This window comes from Penicillium subrubescens (assembly GCF_028828155.1).
Source record: "Penicillium subrubescens strain IBT 31985 chromosome Unknown utg000005l_segment0_segment0, whole genome shotgun sequence".
NCBI classification, from domain to species: domain Eukaryota; kingdom Fungi; phylum Ascomycota; class Eurotiomycetes; order Eurotiales; family Aspergillaceae; genus Penicillium; species Penicillium subrubescens.
Genome location: NW_026643155.1, coordinates 832,151 through 853,450, shown reverse-complemented (window position 1 = coordinate 853,450; position 21,300 = coordinate 832,151). Strand labels below are relative to the sequence as shown.

The 21,300-nt window shown below is 50.2% G+C and overlaps 5 protein-coding genes across 5 annotated transcripts; 2 read left to right on the top strand and 3 right to left on the bottom strand.

Annotated features, from left to right (window-relative positions):
• Nucleotides 1–1,452: 1,452 nt before the first annotated feature.
• On the top strand, nucleotides 1,453–4,067 carry somA (putative cAMP-dependent protein kinase pathway protein (Som1); the record flags this gene model as incomplete). Its single annotated transcript, XM_057152776.1, has 7 exons — nucleotides 1,453–1,941; nucleotides 2,040–2,185; nucleotides 2,266–2,602; nucleotides 2,657–3,517; nucleotides 3,580–3,706; nucleotides 3,784–3,824; nucleotides 3,897–4,067. 7 exons carry the CDS (start codon nucleotides 1,453–1,455, stop codon nucleotides 4,065–4,067), a joined length of 2,172 nt encoding a protein of 723 aa, XP_057007114.1.
• Nucleotides 4,068–5,575: 1,508 nt separating this feature from the next.
• On the top strand, nucleotides 5,576–8,836 carry N7473_006835 (uncharacterized protein; the record flags this gene model as incomplete). Its single annotated transcript, XM_057152775.1, has 3 exons — nucleotides 5,576–7,672; nucleotides 7,727–8,212; nucleotides 8,345–8,836. The coding sequence occupies 3 exons, from the start codon at nucleotides 5,576–5,578 to the stop codon at nucleotides 8,834–8,836; spliced, it is 3,075 nt and encodes a 1,024-aa protein (XP_057007113.1).
• Nucleotides 8,837–9,345: 509 nt separating this feature from the next.
• N7473_006834 (meiotically up-regulated gene family-domain-containing protein) lies at nucleotides 9,346–14,069 on the bottom strand (the record flags this gene model as incomplete). The annotated part of the gene is made up of 11 exons (XM_057152774.1): nucleotides 9,346–9,927; nucleotides 10,411–10,676; nucleotides 10,746–10,836; nucleotides 10,898–11,223; nucleotides 11,279–11,342; nucleotides 11,393–11,791; nucleotides 11,842–12,521; nucleotides 12,577–12,844; nucleotides 12,906–13,633; nucleotides 13,689–13,883; nucleotides 14,018–14,069. The coding sequence occupies 11 exons, from the start codon at nucleotides 14,067–14,069 to the stop codon at nucleotides 9,346–9,348; spliced, it is 3,651 nt and encodes a 1,216-aa protein (XP_057007112.1).
• A 1,663-nt stretch (nucleotides 14,070–15,732) lies between these two features.
• On the bottom strand, nucleotides 15,733–18,382 carry N7473_006833 (uncharacterized protein; the record flags this gene model as incomplete). The annotated part of the gene is made up of 5 exons (XM_057152773.1): nucleotides 15,733–16,073; nucleotides 16,182–17,051; nucleotides 17,126–17,453; nucleotides 17,509–18,128; nucleotides 18,226–18,382. The coding sequence occupies 5 exons, from the start codon at nucleotides 18,380–18,382 to the stop codon at nucleotides 15,733–15,735; spliced, it is 2,316 nt and encodes a 771-aa protein (XP_057007111.1).
• Nucleotides 18,383–19,009: 627 nt separating this feature from the next.
• N7473_006832 (uncharacterized protein) lies at nucleotides 19,010–20,787 on the bottom strand (the record flags this gene model as incomplete). Its single annotated transcript, XM_057152772.1, has 5 exons — nucleotides 19,010–19,379; nucleotides 19,433–19,928; nucleotides 19,991–20,194; nucleotides 20,342–20,385; nucleotides 20,447–20,787. 5 exons carry the CDS (start codon nucleotides 20,785–20,787, stop codon nucleotides 19,010–19,012), a joined length of 1,455 nt encoding a protein of 484 aa, XP_057007110.1.
• Between the last annotated feature and the right edge of the window lie 513 nt (nucleotides 20,788–21,300).

Below are 21,300 nucleotides of genomic sequence, written 5' to 3'. Positions count from 1 at the left end.
GTACATCTACCACGTATCAACTCTACGTATACTTGTCCTGTATACATCCGCCATCACGGCGAATTGGACATACTGTCGGTATCGGGCATTCGGCGTCCGCCTACCATTAGCATCCCCGTAGAGTGCGGCGTGGTGTCACGGTACGGTAATTGCAATACGACCGATACCATCTCCGCCCCTCCGTTTTCCTACACATCGAATTTCTTCTTCCTTCTGCTTCAACTTTTTTTTTCTTCTCTTTCCCCATCCATCCCTCATCGTTTCCCCCCCTTGGCTGTAGCCATATTTGGTTGATTCTTGTCCGATTGGCTCGATCGCCGATCTTTCTACTGGATCTTCTTGGGCCCTTTTGGTTGCGCGGAAGACCCGACTTTTTTAGACTCCCGCTGGGATCCATCGCAGGGCCCATCGCGCAGCATATCACCATACCTAATCATTCTCGCCTGATCGAACCCGACCAGCCCACTTTGTTCGTTCTTTCTTCTTTTTTTTACTCTAGACCTTTACCTCTATCTTTTCGTCGTCTGCAGAAGTTTTCTTCGACTTCAAATATCCCAGATTGTCCTTTTCTGCACCTGATTTTTTTCTTTTTTGCCCTCTCATGTCCATTGCGACCGTGCATGCCCAGAAATACGCCTGACAGCGCCATCCCCAGCCCTGGGTTCCGATCAAGTTGATCCGCTCCGAACAAGCGATTCTCCCGCAGTGAAGTGAGCAGCAGCGCTTGTCGCCGTACCCCCCGGCTCGCTCCTCTCCCCTTCCACCGTGAGATCCACCCAGTTCGCCCCTTGGTATATTCTCTTCTTCCTTCGAATTCCCTTCTTTTTCGTGTCGTTGCATGTCAAGTTTTGCTCTTTTCGTGAATCCCGCCCGATCGGGCTTGTCTGGCATCGCCGCCCCCCCAAGTCCCCAACCTCCTCACTTGTGGGCTTTTTCCGCCTCCTTGTACCTCCGTCATCGCCCAAACCCTATCGCACCGCGAACCGCTCTTGCCTCTGGCCCGTCCGTAAGCCAAGCACTATTCTGACCATCGCTTGATCTTCTAGCAATCGGGTTTCTTCAAGTTCTTCGCTTGCGCCTCCCGATTCCTCGGCTCTAGTGCCTCCTGTCGCGTGGCTCGCCCCCCGAGAAGACGTTCCCGGCCGCCGCAGATCCTCTATCGCAACATCACACCTTGAACGATATCGGACTCGGTGAACTCGCGCAGTTGCTTCGCACGCGTGTATTATATCCATATTGAAAAGCCACGGCTCCAGTTGTCACACTTGAAGGGCTGACCGCCTCTCCTCCCTGACAACCCCCCTCCACGCGTTGTAACCTCCCGCCTCCCCCACCCGCGTTAGGCCTTATCGCCGGAGTTGGTGGATGCGCGTTGGTATTTACGAATTGCTTCGACTTGAATTGTTCTACAGTAAATAGGCAAGGGTGGCTGCAGACCCACCGTTCGCCACCATGAACCAGATGAACGTTGGCATGAACCCCGGGGTTGGAGGCCCTGTGGGCGGTGTCCCCATGATGAACAACGGCTCTACGGCTCCCCGTAACGACGGCGGCATGAACATGAATAATCCCGAGATGATGATCACCAGCCTCAACACCTATATCTACGATTATTTCTTGAAACGCGGCTACCACGACTGCGCGCGTGCACTCATACAAGACGAGTCCATTAAGATCAACACCGACAATGGCACGAAGACTAGCCCGGGTAGCCGGCGCGATGGCGACGTGAATGGTGTCGATGGCGATCCTATGATGACTGATGGAAAGGATGGCGAGAAGATCAAGATTCCCGATGATCTTCCTCGACCGAGCCTCCCCAATGAGAGTCTTCAATCCTCGTTCTTGTTGGACTGGTTCAGTCTCTTCTGGGACTTTTTCTGGGCCCAGCGGAAGCGTGGTAACAGCAATGATGTGAGGCAGTATCTTCAGCACACTCAGGTACGTTGCGATATCATGGGATGCTTTTTGCGCATGGCTCTGTCCCGACTCTGTCCCAACTCCTCCTTTGCCTCATTCTAACTCAATCGGCTTTTCAGAACTTGATGCGCATCCGAGAGCAGCAGCACAATCAGCTCATGCGACAACAGCCTATGATGCCCGGTCAAGTGCCCCTTGGTGTCCGCCGCGGTGGCAACGGCATGGTTCCTCCTAACTTGCAGAAGGCTGCTCTGAACAACGGCCTGTATGCTCCACCCTTGGCATATCTCCATGCCACCGTTTTTTAGTGATGCTAACCAGGTCGTTCTTTCTTCCCTCTTATAGATCCCAACAGCAATTGGCCGCCCAGTTCCAGAAGAACCAGCAGATGCAGATGATGCAGCAGATGCAACGTGAACAGTCTGAAATGGACATGAACGGGAATCGGCCACAGTCACCTGCATCTGCTGACAACGCCCCCTCGCCCTCGAAACGCCCTCGCCTCGAAGGTGGTGCTGTGAATGGTCAGCAATTAGCTCCCAATGGACGTGGACAGGGACAGATGCAAGGCCAGCAAAACCCCCAGCAGCTGATGATGCCGAACGGTATGCAAAGGGCTATGAATCCGGCGCAGTTCCAGCAGTTCCAGCAGGGGCAAGCTGCGCAACAGAAATCCATGCAGGTATATGCTCAAAACTTGGCCCTTCATCACTCTCGCTCAGCATTGAATTCCCAGGGCCTTCCGAATGGTGGTATGATGAATCCCGGTGTTATGCCGAATCAGGCGGACCTGGTGCCGATGCCGGATGGGCAAGGAGGCATGTACCCCATGGGTCCAGAGTACTACAGCTCAAACGGTCAGCTCCAACAGGTTCGGCCTGGTATGCAGACACCTGGCGGTCAGCATGGCAACCATGCTCTCCAGGACTATCAGATGCAACTTATGCTGCTTGAACAGCAGAATAAGCGTCGCCTGATGATGGCTCGTCAAGAGCAGGATAGCATGTCCCGTGCTGACGGCCAGCCCCAGATGCCCGGACAGGGATTGCCGCCAGGCACTTCTCCACAGGGTAGCAGGGCGGGTGCGTCCCCGAACCCCAGCGATCAAATGAAACGAGGCACGCCCAAGATGCCTCAGACCGGTCTCCCCGGATCTCCCAGCGCCGGCGACATGGGTCAGAACCGTGGATCTCCGGCATCCATGGGCATGAACGGCGGACAGATGCCTCCCGACATGGCGGCTGCCGGATTCTTCCCCGGACCTGGTGGACCCATGCGTCCCCCAAGCTCCAATCCAGCCTTTACTGGAGCTCAAATGGGCCAGCCCATCCCCGCCAACGCCGGCCGTATGCCTAGTGGACAATGGCAGCCCGGCCAGCCTATGCCTCAACACTCGCCGGCCACCCAACCCCAGGCAGGTACCCCGCAGGATCGCAGCACCATGCCTCCACCTCAGGCGCCACCGGCTGGCGCCAATGCGGGCCGCCCCCAGCCGCCATCACCCCAAACCACAGGCAATGCGCCACCAACGCCTCAGCAGTCTACCAAGGCCGCACCCAAGGGCAAGAAGGAAGGTGCAAAGGAGAATACCCGCAAGGTACGTGATGACTTACATATGCTGAAGTTCCATGGGCCCCACATTGACATTTATTCGAATAGCGACCCAACAAGAAGAACGCCGCTGCCGCTGCCGCCGCCGCTACTCCCTCTACCGAGGCTAATGAACCTACTCCGACTCCGTCTACCCCCGTCACGCCTCATCCCCCTCCCAACTCCTTTACTAAGGGTGGACCTAATGCCGCTGCAAACGCACCCCAGCAGACCGCGGCCCCTGCACCCCCCCCATGGTTCAGCCCACTCCAGACCCCAGCCAGCAAACCTTCAATGATCTCGCTATCCCTGACGTAAGCCATGATCTTTATTCGGATCTCTCGCTGTATCACAGTGCTCAGACTGCTGACGCCCAACCTCAACAGGCCTCTGCTTTCAGCTTGGACTTCAGCACTCTGGATAACCCTGATATCCTGGAGAGCTTCGACTTTGATACGTTCCTCAACACCGACGGAGATGGTACTGGCTTCGGATTCGATCCGAACATGGGCTACTCTGCCGACGGTGTTGAGACCGGGGCTGGTGACGGCCTGTGAATGATTTGAAAAGTCTTAACGGTTCTCTTCAGGTGTTTAAACCTCCGATATACCCTTGTTTTTGTACATTTGATATTCCTCGTCGTTCTAGTGCGTTTTCCTTGACCATTCCCTGCGGATAACTCTCGCGCTTGATTGATTGTTCTTTTTTTGGATCTCTTTTTTGGAAACTTTTACTGCCTCGCTGGGTTGTGTGTTGCGTGCGCATGTGCTGTGAGATTGGCGTTGGTGTACCCCTCTCCTTTTTTGAGTCTCGTGTGTTGGTTTGCATTATTACCTCACCCTTCATCCCTCTCCTTTTCAACCAAATATGATTCCTTCCTGTGCCCGTCAAACATCTCATGTCCCGCTCAAATAATGATCATAAGGGCGGTGTTGATGATATTGCGACGGGCTAGGAATGGATTGACCCTGTTATCACCCGGAGGCGCCATTCTGTATTCGAGATTAGTTGCACTGTGACCTACGAGTTTCTTCGCTTCTCTTCATTTCCCTCTATTACTACTAACTTATTCCTCGTCTGGTCACTTAATCCCTTGCTTGCCCGTGCTCGATATGGGACGAGAATCTGGCCTTTTGTCCGATATCCCCTGGGTCCGGTCCGCAGTATTCCAGCCGCATCATCATCATCTGCTGCTGTTGCCATACACACCGGATTTCCCTTTTTTCTTTCCCTTTCTTCATTTGATCTATTCTTGTTTCTTGGGCTCAAGATCTGGATTGTTTTTATACTTTGCCTTTCTCTTTCTCCTTTCTTGTGACAGTCTTGTCTTTCTTTTTTTCAATTTCTTTTTTCTTTTCTACTTCTGATCTGGTCTTTCTATTTCCTCTATCTGAACAGGCGTTATGAACTGGAAATTCACTATTACGTTACCCATTCTACATTTTTTCTTATATTGAGGTATATCAATGATCACTGTTGCTTTCTCGGACGAGGCTCGATACGATATGGGTATGCAAAGTATGATGTATCGAATCACGATTAGCGTTTATAAACTTGCGTACGCCATGATTGAGGACATTATGAGGCGGATGATGATATTAGGGGAGAGCGGGCCAGCTGTATTTCTTGCTGCTGTTCTGGTCCCTGGGTTTGCCGGCATCGATTAAAATTGGATTGGGATTAAGATACCTGATCCCCGAATCTCGGATTTATGTTGTGTTGCTTTCCTGAACGATCGTATTTGATTGTGCCTGTACTTGAGTTCGTTGCTGGTCAAACGCAGGAAATAAACATAGCCTAGTATTTGTGATCCAGCAGCATCAACTCAACAGGGTTCATGAAGGTGTCTAGCGATTGATTGGCTGGCTTGTCTGTTTGACATTGCTCTAAGCGCCCAGGCGATGTGGCGGTGTCTGTCAGCCTCATATGAATACAGCGCTAACTCTTGCACTGCCCCTCATATTCAAGCCTTGACTTAATTGAAGTTATCCCTTGAGAAGCGATCACATCTGGTTTCCTCTGCACCGAAAGTTCTTGATCGCTGGGTACGCTCACAGCCATCCCAATGGACGACACGGATTCCTTGAAGGACGCATTCGTGAGCGCAGCCCGCTCAGCTTGTGACATAACAGAGTCACTCATGAAAGCATCTGCTCCCTACAAAGACCAGGATGCCGAGATAGCCAGGTTTCATTTGCATTTCGAGGCCTATCTACAAAGTTTCCGAAGATTCAAGACCGGGTTCGAGCGTTTCATTCTACAGACACCTGATAAGAATAATACCATTACACGGGATCGAATTCTGGTCGCTTTGAGTAGAATCAGGGCGAACATCGAAACACTTCAAAAGAATGAAGGTCTATTTTCCACCTTTTTAGTGTCCCACGTGGAACTGGTGGAAGATCTTTTATGTGCCCCGGAAATGTTTGGGGTTATAGCAGTAAACCTGATCAATTTAAAGGGGAAATTCAAATGGGCTGCGCAGGCCATTGGTTCTGACGAGGCGACTTTAAAATTGGCGAAGAGTAAAGAAGCGACGGATTTTCTCGATATCATCTCGCACGAAGCTCAGCAGGGATATTCACCCCCGCTTAAGCTCCAAGGTCTCGGAGACATGGAGCTATGGAGCAATGACGCCGAGTCTAGTGGAGGCAAGGCTACAGTTCACGAAGCTGCCGAGTTAGATTTGCCCTTTGACTCTGAGTACACGGTTCCCGAGGAGGCAAATACGGAGCCGATAATCAGTGGACATGGCAGGGAGTTGGGATCCAAGGACAACCAGTACCACTTATCTTCAACAGACTATCTATTTTCTGATATCGAGATGTGGAAGACCTCTCGCCCAAAAAGAAATCACGCCGACGAATTAGGCACCGATCAAAGCAGGGACCTCACGATGGACCTTGCTCGCATTGGTTCTGGTGAAGAGGAGGCAGGACGGGTTGCGGCCTTGGAGTTGGGCATTACATGGCCTTCGAGCTGGGACACGAAGTCTATCGAGGAAGACTCTGAAGGCTATGAGTCTTTCGACCCAGACGATGTTTCAAATCGCGTGGTCGAGACCTGCAAACTCTGTAACAAGATGAAGCTGGTTGAGTGGCATTGTCCGAAGTGTGCGGGCTTCGAACCCCGGGAGGTTCCTATGCTGCTGCCGCCAACCTGGATGCTTAGAGAGTCTAGCAGTGAAGATTATCAGCGGTCTACTGCTAAAGGAAACAAAGAAGCATGGCAAAATCCTTCAGAGACCCAAGGCCATGCTAGCGAGGCGGCGGGCAGCCTGGATGACTCTGATAAGGATAGTACAAAAGCAGAGGACTCCGAGAGCGACACATCCAATCCACCCTCCGTTTTCTCTTTGGCAACTCTGCCCTCAACTATTATGACAACAGACACGCGACTGACGGTAGATGAGATGCAGACAGCAATTGAAGAGCTTGTCGGCATATTCTTTGACGATACAGAAATGACAGGTCTCTACGAGAAGGCCATCGTTGAAAGAGAGGTTTCACTAGAACGCTTCGTCCGCAATTTCCGACGACTGTTAAAGCAATTCGCATTGAATCTGAAAGAGGAGGCGCGAGAAGCGATTGAACTCGATCTTTCAAAACTGATCTTAATGCGTGCCCGCCTTATTGCCGATAAAATTGGAAACAAGCTTGAGCTGAAATACTTGAATGAACCTCCCACCCATCTACCCCTGTCACCCTTCATCCCACTCCGAACTCCTTCAGTCACTGAAAGCTTCAAACTCCATATAATGGCCCAGCCATCTCTGCCAGAAGGAATAATTGAGTCAAGCAGTGACGAGGATGAAGAACCTGCAGAGACGTTTACCGCACTGGTGTCTCATGGTCGAGACTTTATCCTGGAGAGCGCTGCAATTAAGAATCTGCAAAAGGATCTGGCAAACTTTATCTTTCCAGATGGACCGATGGTAGGGGCGGACATCAAACTTGAATTTGGAATATCTAAGATGAGGGGAGGCATTGTATTCCGCAGGTCTACGCGTCTTTGGGGATTTCCGTTGATAGACATGGCCGCAACGAGAGCAAGATTCCGGGCGAGGGGTATGGAAAGATACTGGTATTGGAATAAGTTTTTCCAACTATGCCAGGTAGAGGAGGATTTACCAGAAAAACATACGCGGTTTAGATGGACGAATGTGAGTCTCTTTTCCTGGGCCATTCTTAGTTTCAAAGATGCTAATATGTCACAGCGACATGGCAAGAATCTCTACGATGACTATGTCGAGCATGAACCTGGTGCACTCCAAGCTCTTCAAGAATTTTTGAAGGCAACGACCGTGCCGACATATATCGTGGCTAAAGGTACTGAAATTCAAGGCTCTTCATCTGCAGCCGCTCGGTACACACCAAATTCCGGCGGTCTTCAAGCAACACCTTGTGCAAGTACGCCTCAAGGCGGCGGCAATGTCACCCAGTCAGCCATCACCACTCCTGGCGGCCAACCTGCTATAGCCTCACAACACATAGGAACTGGCATCCAAGAGTCACGCCCACTTCTATTACTGTGTTGTATTGAGCGTCGTGGCCGGCCAATAAAGCTGCATCAAGAATACGTCACGCAAATTACCGATGATCGACAACTCTTCCATGCACTGCGTAAAATCTACTTCAGTCACCGAAGAAAGTTTGAATCATTTTGGTCCTTGAGGAAATTGCATAGCATTCATTTTATGAAGGTACGTAAACTTGTCATATCATCCAAACCTTTCACATATCTCATGTTAAAGAATGGACACGCCCGTCCGAAAAGGCTAAGCCCAGTTCTTGACAAATTTGGATCCTGTCCCATACTAACAAGCCACTCACAGTTTTTATACGCCGGCACAAACTACATAGACATTCGCTGTCATCCAGAAATCTGCATCCCCGGCCAACCCTGCGCCTGCATTCCACCACCAACCCTCGTCCCACCCCTGGGCTCAACCTATCAATGCCGACCAATCCCCTCGAAACACTCCCCACCAATCGGACCCCGCCTAATGATGGATTTCTTCGAAGATCCAGACAGCCGTCGCCCCGGCTCAGATCTCGTTATGCAGCAGCTACCCAAGAAAATCGACACTGAGTTAACCTCTGACGGTATTGAGATCACAGAGGCATGGGGGATATTTTACCGGGAGGAGTGGAATTGGAGACGAATATGGGGGATTTTGGGACTTGCCTTCTTCCCGCCGAGTCTTCTTTTTGGTGTTCTGTGGGCGATCTTGAGGAAGGATATCCAAGGGGCGTTTGGGGTTGCGAGTTGGTGGATGACTGGGGCGACGATTCTACTTGGGGTCATTGGGAGTTATGTGCAATGAGATGAATATGATAGATTTTTATGATAGATAGTTTATTCAACAAGACCTAAGGTTATGATGCTGGCTAGAATGTAGGGTGTTAAAAAGTAGTGTCCATGTGAAGATTCGCCTGTCGTGCTGCTAATGATGAGCCGGATATTGCTCTACTTTCGATGAGAACAAAATGCGATTCAATAAATGAATCAATCCACTAGATTTAGGGTTCCTTTCTCAATAGACCAATAATAATTGGAAGCATGGCTCGCCTTGAAACAGAACAGTGAAAATTTCATGGGAAGGAACTCGCAGCGTAAACCATCTAGAAAAAGGAACAGGGATCAATCATCCACCCTCAGTATGAATCCTATTAAAAAGGACAATGTTGAACAACTGACAAGTGGAAAGCCCCTCTCCGTCTTTGTTTTGTTGTTGGGTTCATATTGCAAGAGCCTCTTCTTGCTTTCAGTCGTTTTCGGTCAACTCCATTTCCTCCTTTCCTCACTTCCACGTCATCAATGAAAATCTTCACTTTAGAAGCCAAGAAACCCGATGTTCACCATCATGATATTCTCTTTCTTGAACGCATGCTTCAGTCCATCCCAACCACTCACAAAGTCGGAGTTTCGACCTCGGAGGAGCGTGTCCCTCGTTCCATCAAAAGACTCAGTTCGTGTTTGCAGAGTAACTTCTCTGTTGCGGATGGAACGTTCCCTCTCATAGCAAGCAAGCTCCCTCTCTTGAGGAGAAATTCCCTTTCGTCGAAGATGGATGTAATGCGGTCCAGCATACGTGGATAGTGCCCCTGTGTATATCTTGCAGGCGATATATTTATTTATTAACATCTCCTCGTTCACTAAGTGAATCTGGGACCTCGATTCGGACAGCATCAACATCTCGGCCAGGGAGCTGCGCAGCCATGGCCTCCCCCATGAGCCGATCGATTCCTCATCATCCAGATTTACGTCCTCGAAAAGCTCCTCTGGGATATCCCGAACCTCCTTGACGGCATAACAGTCGCGTTCATGGAAATGGTGAGCCTGCTGGCAGTATTTATGAAGATTATCGATGACATGGAATAACTTGCGAGAAAAGCCGAAATCAGAGCGAGGCCGCTAGTGATATCGATTGGGAATGAAGCGATTAAGTAGGATTCCTCTCCATTAATGTGTAAGAGAGAATTTTAGCAAAAAGACTTGGTGTTGGGCATTTGTTCGTAACGTGCTTATTGGGAGAATATTTTTTAGAACAAGAAAAGTGCTTTTCAAAAGTGGATTTCGAATATAGCATGCAATATGATTTCAAGGATGATTCCATATCTTTCTTGCCGTGAGGTGGGGATATTGTTCCCGGAATCATTACTGTACGATCTTTTGACCTACTTCTTCTAGGATAATTCACGGAATTTATCTTCTCGCTATATATGTTGCCTCAATTATTTCTTCTACTAAAAAGAAGGCACACAATCAATCAACTTCCCCCTCAACCGCCACATATTCACAGAAATAGCTCTAATTGTCGGGACAGGGTGCCATATCACATGGCGCATCATCCTTTCCACCCCCTTCTCAACGGCCCCACTCCGTTCCTGGAATCACGACCACAGTCCGGGGATCATGGTAGGGGTTTGTTACAGGGTCCTGGTTGGACAATGCAGCCGCAGAACAACATTGACTGTCAATGCTGCTGCCCCCGCCATCGTACAAACACCCGTCCGCACCAAAGTAAATGTCGCCATAGCCGCTTGGCCAAACGGCATTGAGTTGACAGCCAGCTTTTTGCTGCTTATCGGTGTAATCCTTCTTGTTGAATCCAGCGAGAATCACCGCGCTACTGGTAGACTTGGTCGGATCGGATCCGATATCTAGAAATCGTTAGTGGAAATGTCTTTCATAATACGGTAATTGGTAGAGTGCCCCCAAAGGAAACGTACTGTAGACACCGGAATAGACTTTGGTGATAGTGCCTTCGTTTCCGGCGCATCGTGGGGAATCATCTACAAGGACACATCCACCGTTGATGTGCTATAGATGTCAAAGTTAGCGCATCTGATACTAGATAGCTATGACGACTCGGCAAACATACCAAGTTGGTTCCAGCCGGATTCGGATTCGTGGTCGGTGCGGATTGCGCGGTGCTAGTGGTGCTGGTGGTAGTCGTAGATACTGGAGTCTGGTAATAGGGGTTGCGGACTGTAGTAGTAGCCTTTGCTGTGCAGCATTGATCAAAGATTTTACTACTGCCCGAATCGTAGAGACAGTTGTCACTTCCGAAGTACACGTCGCCATACGAGCTGGGAAATTTCGCTCGCAATTCACAGCCAGGCCGAACATATTCGTCTTTTGAGTCAGAGCCATCGAACTGAGCGTAGATAGTCGCGGAGGAGTTGTAAGTTTGTTGATATGCGACGTCTATGGAATTGATTAGCAGCTTATTGGAAATTCAAGATGAATGACCAGTACTTACTGTAGGCTGCGTTGCCCGCGCAACGTGGACTGTCGTTGACCGAAATGCATCCACGATTCACATTCTGATAGAAATCAGTTTCAAGTAGCGCAGTGGAGCTGAAAGACTACTTACCACATTGGTACCATGCGTGTTGGAGGTTGGTTGGTAAGATGCGGATGATTTTGTTGAGGAAGAGGTGGAACTCTCGGAGTGACCGGTTGTGGTTGAATGGATAGACTTGGTTGATGTCGTTGTCACCAAGGTTGTGGTCTTCTGTGCTGTTGAAGTCTCACTGGCTCCAGTCTGTTTGGTCTCAGTTGAATGAGTAGACTTGGTTGAAGATGTTGATGTCTTGCTGACTTCGGTTTGTTTAGTCTCCGTTGAATGTGTTGACTTAGTTAGTTCTCCAGATATTGTTGAGGCCTTGCTCGTATCAGTTGGTCCACTCGCGGTTGATGACGAGTGACTATCAGAGGTGACCGATGCCGTCTGCGTAGAAGATGACGTCGAGGTAACCGACCTTGTGCAAACCTATGTATCTCAGTTAGTCCCTCGTCGAGAAGTTTTCTTGTGTCTCTTACCATTTCATATTCCTTCGTGAATGCAATCGTTGATAACGTGAAGCCTGCATCTCTCTTGACACGACGTGCGTTTTGGGATGATCCCTGTTGGAACTCGCATGATGAACCCTGGATCTCGGCTTGGACAGCCACAAGCTCTCCATTATTCGCAATCAACGGTCCACCGCTAGTATACCGTTGACCTTGAGAGATCAAATATTTCTTCACATTTTGCGCAACCTGCCCAAGGCCACCCTGTTGCAGTCTCTCTTGCAAGTCAGATCTCCCGAGGAAGTACGCCACCAAACCTGCAACCTGGGCTGTAGCTTCTGAGGTGCCACTTGCAATAGACCAGCCATTGTCTGATCTATAGTCGGCGGCGATGATATCCTCACCATTAGTATAAATGGTAATCGCCCCCTCCTTGTCTTTGTTGGTGAATGGACTGATGACTCCCTTGGAGTTAACCGATCCGACCACGATCAGGGCGGGATAATATCCCGGCTGAGCTAGTCCAGCAGGTGCTCGTTGGCTGATATCCACCCCGTATTTGCCTTGATTTCCTGCTGCGACAAGAACTGTGATTCCAAGTTTGAAACTCTCATCAAGTAAGGTGTTGAAAATGGTGTACTTTAGACGTTGCTCCTCCTCCTCTGCCGACAAAAAGACACCATTGGCGTACATCACGTAGGAGTCCCAGCCTGTTTACCTGTCAGTCGCAGTCCAAGCAATATAATGTCGCATCTTAGGTCTTACCGCTGGAAAGACTAATTACCGCCTTGCCTTGTCTTTTATTACCCTCCACATCCGACAGTATCGCGGCCCAGGCCGAGTATATCCTTGACCTCAATTCCACTGGGTTCCCTATGTCTGAGGAACCAAACTTGACATTCACAACTTTAGCGTTTTTAGCGACACCAGCCCAGGCACCACCGACGAGATCGGCCATCCGAGTTCCATGACCTTCTGTGTCTTTCGGATCATAGCCAGTTGCCACATTTTCGACAGGATTTTGTTGAAAGTCCTAGATATCACTTATCAGTAAATCATCATGCAAGGCATGCTCCATCGATTTTCAAGCTCACCTCATGTGACCGACGGACACCCGTGTCCAAAACATAGACATATGTACCCTTTCCTAGAGAAGATTGGAAAGTGTAATCCAGAACATCCTTGTCTTTGCTGGTGCCTTTGCTGGGATCGGATAACATCTTCAGGTGAACTGGCGAGTCAACCTGGCTAAACAAGTGAGCGGCCTGAGGTGCGGCAGTCGCGACGAAACCAGGAGTCTCTGTCAAGGTCACTGTTTCAGCTCTCTTTTCCACTGCCTGGTCTCTTGTCTTAAGCACCTCCCTCTTTGCATTTCCGTTGTAGGGTGAAGCTTTCTCAAAGTCACTAGACTCGTTGACACTGTTCTCCTCGACGGATCTCACCATGCTTTCCTCGCTGAGCGATTGTGCGGTAGTGGAATTCAACGAAACAATAAAAAGATCAAAATTCGGGAAGGATATGAATGTACCCGAGTCGTAATTCTCTACCTTCTCCTTGAGAAGGTTTTTGAACAAGAAATTCGACGTGCCGGATTTTGATTGGACAATCCATGGTGTTGCCGATGCAGTTGGCGCGCTACTGCTGGTGCTTGTCGAAGTGCTTGAGGTCGACGAAGTAGACTTTGTTGTTTTGCTTGTGTGAGAGTCATCTGTCGCAGTCGGGCTTGCTTTATAGTCGATAGCTTGACCCAGGACAATTCCAGCAAGTGAAGGAAAGTGGAAGGCTTCAACCAGGCCTCCCAGCCCAAGATCCGCAAGAAATCCTGAAGGCGTATCGTTAGCAACAGATTAGCTGCAATTCTCACAGGGTGAACAAACCGCCAAAGATTCCTACACCTTCGCCTACAGCTCCACCTACCGCTCCCGCAACACCAGCGGCTTCAGCGCCAAGTGCAGCAGCAGGAACGAAGATAAAGGGTACGACATGACCATCTGTAGCTGTTGTTGTTGTCAAGAAGGCGGTTGTGGCAGTGTTGGTCGCGTCAACAGGCTGGACAGAGTACTGCGTCGTAGCTAAAATAGTTGTTATAGTGGATAGATGCGTCGTACTAGTGGTACTGGAGATGGAGATGGACGTGCTAGTGTCACTAGAAATGGACGTGCTGGTGGTACCCGAAATGGTCGTACTAGTTTCACTAGAGATGGACCTAGTCTTGGTGCTAGTAAGTCCAGTACTTCCAGGATGGGCGCTAGATCCATAGGTGGTTCTTGGTTTGGTTGCGGCTGTCGATATATCTCCTGGTGTCAATGTTGGTGTCACCGCCAAAGCGGCGGGAACCAACAAAGAGAAGGCCGAACTTGATAGGAGCCTCATCGTTCAAGCACAGGGGTGTGGCTTTTCCCCTGCAGAAAAGCTTCCCTAACGCTTTTATAGACATAGCGAGGATCAACATCAGCTCTACATATTTAATTTCTTTCTAAGAACTTGGCTTAATTTGGCAGGATCATAGATTAATATCCCTTAACTGCTGAGAGCTATTTATTCTCTGCATCTTGTGGAGAAATTGCTTAGATAAATCTCCGAATAGCATGTCTAAGTGGCAGGATACAGTTTCTGAAACACTGGGGCTTACATATGCTGAGTTTTAATAAATTCAGATCGGCATCAGCTTACCACTAATATGTCAGCATTGATGTTCCTCACTGTTACGTTTTCGAATATTTTCAAGTACAACGACCATTCCATTAAGAAATCGAATCTGGGAAAGAGCGAGAACGGGAGGTGCCGATTGAGGTGCTTCCTTAGTATCAGCAACCCCAAGCGTACCACTAAATACTGATTTGATTTGAGACAAAGATTGATATAGAAGTGGATTGAAATGGAATAGAATAAGATTAGTATACCTGTAAGCCATTTAAGAATGACACAGTGGTCTATCAGCCTTTTTCCCAGGTTTGCACTCAGCGCTAGGAAGCTTGGTATGCGTGTTAACTTTCTTTTCCGTGATCAGACATGCTGGAGAACTTACCTGTTAACTCTTGGGGCTTGAGTGCCACTGAAGATCATCGGGGCATAGCTCATCACAACCGCCGCAGGGCTCAGTGGGTGTGCTTTTATTTCTCCACATTCTATCTCGGGCCTAGTCTACGGTTAGCACGCAAAGCTGAACAACCTGAGTGATTATTAACTAACTATATGTAGTATTTGTTTTCTAACTTATTCTCGGGGGCACTTCTTTAGAGCGGAGATTAAACGGCTAAAAATAAACGGGAATCGGTGTTACCTACTTAGTGGATGGTCATACATACACGCTTTCGATATTCTGGCTTTCTAGCTAATATGAGCCACCCGCAAGCCACTCACTCAGACTTCCATGGGAATAGGGACTTTCCCTAGCTGTCCGTCCTAAATTCAAGGATGCATTCGTCTGGTTGATATTTCTCTCTATGATCATCAATTTCATTACCTAGGGGTCAGTCGGGTGGGAGTTCACAGGCATAGAAACACATCCAGATGGGGCAGCTCTCGATGGTCTTCTTTTGTATCCTTACCTTTGGAAAACGATAACCAAGATTCTCGGGATTCGCTACGTGCACAGTTAGCTTTGTGCTAGTATCAAAGAGGCACGAATAATAATCAGACAATCTCATATTCATACAAAATAATTTTACAAAGGTAGAATCCCGAAGCATTGGGTAGTTCCCAGGACGCACCCAGGATCATGCCCAAGACAGCGAAGATTCCACCAAAATGCTCGCCCACCGTCCTGTCAACCGCGCCATGACCATAAGCCGATTATCACAGCAGACGGCTTCGGGACGGTGGGCAGTGGTTTCCAAAGAGTACTCGTACATCACAAATTTCACACAAAGACATCGACACTCAAACAAACGAGGACATCTCAGCGGCCGTCCTCAAGAACTACAGCAAGTTCTCGGCTTCACGGAGCCGGTGCTCCACCTCCCGCTCCAGATCTTGCAGCCAGGCTAGTTCTTTCTTCCACGCGGCTTCGAGGATATCTACCTCCACCTCATCCTTGCACATTTTAAGCAGGAAGAGGATGACCCTCTTCACGGCTAAGCCGAGCGCATCATCCTCGTCAATCCAGCGCACGTTGCCCAAGAACACTGGACTCGCCCGGGTCAGGAAGGGATTTGGGTCATTGAAGTATGCATGAAGCGAGCGAATTTGACCAGACTCATCGTCGGGGGCCTGGTCATGGCGAATGTCGGGTTCCGCGACTTTGAGGACAAGGCACATCGCTGTGAGATAATGAGAGTTAGTTCAGGAACAAGAGATATTGTTAAATAGATAATGAGGCATCTGAAAGGGAGACCTGGTGAGAGATGATGGTATTGATTGGAACTCACTCTTCATCACTCTCAGGAAGGACGCGTGGGGGCTGAGAACAGCCAACCCATCCAGGATTGCCTTCAGGCTTGCCAATGGATCCAAAATAGGAACGTCCTTCAGTTCGATGGGTGCCAAGCGGGAGTTTTTCAGTGGCTCCAGATTGGCATTTGGTCGCTGTGAAGCCTCGGGGCGTTGAGGTTCGACGTTCTCTTTGTTCTGGCCGTTGGTCTCGGCTTTCGCAGGCGGAAGAGGGCGGAAGCTGCCCCGACGAGAAGCCCTTGACTCTCGTCCCCACGATGCCCGGCCTTGTGAAGGCTGAGGGGAAGGCGGCTGGGGAGGAGGGTTCTTAGGCTTCTTCGGGGATTTGCCCGGCTTCTTCTGAGCTACAGGCTGTGCCGGTCTCGCTGCCTTTGCTGGCTTGGCCGCTTGCTTCCCGACCCTGCCTCCAGATAGGCCAGAAACCTTACCGGCAGGATGGGTTTCCTGCTTCTGCAATCGGCCCTTGAGGGCATCAACAGCGGTTTCCAAAGATGTAGCATTCTTGGGTTCCGCGGGATAGGGTCGTAGCGATTCAACAGCATTCAGAAGTAGTCGAGTTCTGTGACGGATGGCCTCTTCGCTTGGGGGTGTCACTGGCTTCTTCTTGGCCTTTGGTAGTATCAACAAAGGCGAGCTTGCAGGCAGAACATCCCCAACGTCCATTTGATCCGTCACGAGCAGCTGATGCAAGGCATGGTGAGCAACGGAAATCTGCGCCAGGCTCGCACTGTCAAATCCCTTGAAGCTACGGAAATACACTCCGCCCACGACAACTTCACAATGCCATTGGTTCCCCAAGACCGATGCATTGTATATAGGTCTAGGCCAGTTGGCCTCGCCACAGAACGCTTCAATCAAAATCCCGTTAGCCTTCATCCACCAGAGATATTATCAGAATGAGCAAGGGTTGTCAAGGTCTTACCTTCAAGCAAATCGACCCAATCCCAATACACCTGAGGGGAATCATTAAGTGGCAACGGAGGAATGTGCCATTCTGGATGGTATTTGCGCAGTTTGTACAAGGCCCGGCTACAGGCCACCACCCGGGCCATGTAAGCCGAGTCCGAGGTCGCCGCGACCAAAACAGTGTGCCCATACATGATAAGCCGTCCGCCAATCTGTCGTCCGTTCATTCCACCGTATTTGAAAACGAATTGGGGCGACAAATGAGCCGTGATGCAGAGAACTCCAAAGTAGAAAAGGACATCCGATGGGGACAGACCCTCCAACGTGAGCGAGCCTATCGTCATCTTTAAAATCCATAGTCAGTAATAGTTCCTCGAGCAGGATTTCTGCAAAACACACCGGTCCATCAATGAAATGACTGCTCTGAGGCAGGGCAGATGACACATTTCCGGGCAGACCGCGTCCTTGTCCTTGCATGGGAGGCCCCGAAACCCAACGCAAAGGAGAAGATCCAACGGTTCCAGACGAGACAAAACCAGTGGACGACGTCACTGTTGGGACTGAAACGCCCAGACCAATACCTTGATGAGACGAGACTGACTTGGAGGGCTCGCCATGCAGCACCAGTTTAGTCTCGAGGCTCCGAGGAAGTGTAGCTGCAATACGTGAGCTTTCAGCTGAGCTCATCTTAGCCGGGCTGGCCTTCGGTCCCAAAACACGAGATGAAACAGCCTGAGCACCGAAGCCACCGAAAGACGAGCCAGACGAAGCAAACGAGGAGCCAACAGTCGAGCCACCACCTGGTGGCAGTCGAACACGAGGACGAACAGGAGACTTCTTCGAGCCTTCACCCTGCTCGGGATTCAGCACCGCGGCCATCGACTCCAAGAACTCCGCTACCTCTGTCTCGGCCCGAGTAACAGGAGTGCTGCTCTCCACAATCATCGGGGTGCCCTTGGCAGGACGCCCCTCCGTGGACGAGCTCTCCGTTGGAGAGAGGGCAGTGGAGGTCGAGGGGGCTGTGATGAGAATATCATGATTAGTATCATCTCTCAGTGGCAGTGAAAAATCTCAGTGACAGAAAAATTTCAAGGGCAGTGAGGGGAGCATCCATACCGTTCATGTGCTGCTCGGTCATAGGCGAGGTTCCAGTCATAGACGAGGTTCCAGTGCTCATGGCAGGGTCAGCAGTCAAAGAAGCTTGGGTGCCTGGGCCAGGCAGGACACCCGGAGGCGGGGGGTCACCAGTCATCTCGGCGTCAGCCTCAGACATGGTGTCGATTTTCTTGATACTGAGGAAACGCGGTTCGAAGATCAGAGAGTAGAAGCAGAAGCTACTACAGAAGAGCAGTAGGCAATAGAGCGAAGCAAAGATCTTTCGACCGAGAAGGATGGATGGATGGAAGTGCGGGAGAGCGGGGGACGAAAGACGGAGACGAAAGAAGGAAGAAGAAAGAAGACGAAAACAGGAGGAGACGCGAGTGGATGTAAAGGCACGATCACGGTAGCGCGGAAAAAGAGACGCGCTTTCTGGATTTGGAAAGAAGGTCCAATGGGGGTAGCAAACAATCTGGAGACACGCTACGGTTCGGTTTATGGTTACGGTGGACGATGCCTGATATGGCAAACGACAAACAAGATTCGAGTTAGGCGAAATACGTGATATACTGGTTATCAATCTTATACAAACAATTCCGGGGTCTTCTGATATTCCCTTTCTGGGTATGACTGTAGAATCAACTGCTCAAGTACGATATCACAGGCTGTGTTTAGAGCTCCAGTAGCCTCTTCATGTCCATTATGAGCTACCTAACCTAATAATATGTTCAAGTCCCCCAAGTCGTCCCAGTCCTCCTTCCATAAGACCATAAGAATAATCCAGTGTATCAGTCCTCTTCACCTACAGCTCGGTGCTGGTGCTGGTGCTGGAACTGCCGACACTTTCATTCTCCTTCTGTGCCTGGTCATTCTCCTTCTCCTTCTCTTTCTCCTTATCTCCTTCCTTCCGGCTCTTCACATTGGCGCTGGGGCTAGCTCCAATCTTGGTTGGAGAACCCTTCTCTGCCGGGATGCTGACAGAGTCAGAAACATCACGGCTGCTAGCCTGAGAACGCTCACGAAGGCCCAAAGTACGCCCAGCACCCGGAGTCTGGCTGCTTGCCTTGCGGATGGTTGCCGGAGTATCATTGGCAGTGGGCATCAGGGTGGCCATAGCAGCAGCGGCGCTCGAAGGGGGGGGCGAATAATGGGAGGCTTTGTGGGAGTCAAGGCTTCGAGTAGCATGTTGTAATGCTCCTCATCCATGGGGGCAGACATGCTGGACTGCTTGCTGAGTTCGTAGCTCATTTCGGTCATGCTGGAAATGGCCCGGCTGCTGTTGGAGCTGTAGTCTGGCATGGGGACGTCATCGCGGGATGAGCGAGCACCGCGGTGTCGCCAGGTCGGGTCATTGATGAAAGGGTCCACGGATGGATCGATGAAGGCCTCTTGGTAGCGACCCTGTTGGCCTGTCCACCGGGGATTCTGGGCCTGGCTTTGCGCATGCCACTGGGAAGTCGGGAGGGGAAAGGCCCGGCCCGCAGCCCAAGCGTTGTTGGACACGATGGGTGCTTGGGTAGTGCTGAACTGACCGGTTGATGCCACTAATGCCATCGAGGTCATGGGCGCACAAGTCTCACGCTTTCGGGGCGAATGCGCATGAATATCATCTGGCTCCTTCGGGTCAAGACTTCCCTGGACGCCGTTGTAGAGAGGCCGGGGTATATCCTGACCCCACATGGAAGGGTTTGGCCATGCGATTTGGGAAAACTCCAAAATTTCTGTTGGTAAAATTAGCAAATCACCGAACTTGAGAGCCGTTCCCCATGGTATGTATACATACGCTCAGGAGCATGCTGGAAAGAGAAGATGATAGCATCTTTGACTCTTTCAAACGGCGGCGAGCGATTCGGACGAGAAAAGCCTTCCGAAAGCATAATCTTGATTCGGCCCATTGCATCGCCGGCATCCCAGTGTCGCTGTTCGAGGATCTCAGAGTGGAACTGGGGAAAGCGGAGATAGTCCTGGTTTCCATCGCGGTCGATACCTAGTCAAGGTCAGAAAACACTGAGTCCATCAACTGCCGCGGTGTGAGCTGATACACACGAGAACTCAGATCTTAAGAAGAAAAAGCATTAGTCCAGATGATCAAAAAGCACAAACAAAGTATAGATCTCAAGATTCAGACACTCACCGATCACATACGGCCACGCCGCTCTCTGCCCGAAGACACCGGCACTATAGCGAAGCGGTCAGTATCGAGCCCTAAGTAGATGATGACGCGCAATGAGAAACTTACGCAACACATTCACCATCAATGAAGACCCGGGCCTCATACAACAGCACATCATCTGGCTGCATCATGCTCTCGATCAACCGGCTGGGCTTAGGCTTGTCCCAGTTGTGAATTGAGATGCGAAATGCAGCTCCGCGGACCAGACTGGGGATGAAAGAGGTCAAAACGGGGATCCGCCCAACACTGGCCTGAGAACGGTAGAAAGCAATTGGACCGAGAATCTCCGGACTCTGGAGATAAGGGGATTCAAGGTCCCTGGTCACGAAGCATTGAGTTTTGAACTCCTGGATTGGGACCCTGGAGCTCGCCGGGAAAAGCAGGACATCCCAGGTCTCGTAGCGCATCGTGTGCCACGTGTGTTGGATGAAGAGGTGTGTAGATGGATGAGAGAGATGAGATGCGATAAGATTGAAAAGGTGAAAGTGCGGCTATCGTGTTAAAGCGCCGTGGCAATGGGAAGGGGCTTGAATGGGGACGCTTGAATGAGCAAGCTGGGAAGGTGCGCGACACGGAAGGAAGCGACGGCGAGGTAAAATGGTCACGGGGGAAACAGAAAACGGGGGAGGAGGAGAAGGGTGGGAGGAGGTTATGGAAGGAGCAATCGACGGCTGGCAGTGCTACTCTCGAGTCTTTACAGGATAGGATAATCCTCTCATGTTCTAATTCCCAACCAATATCATTCAATCTAATGTTTTCTGTCTTTCAGTAAACTCCAACATGATAAACAACATCAATCAATGTCATCCAAACAAGACATTCACATTGCAATGCCTCTCCAATCATTCAAAGAAAGTGAAAACGAGTAGAAGCGACAAGGGGAATCATCCAAGCCAGGCGCAAAACAAACGCCAGCACGA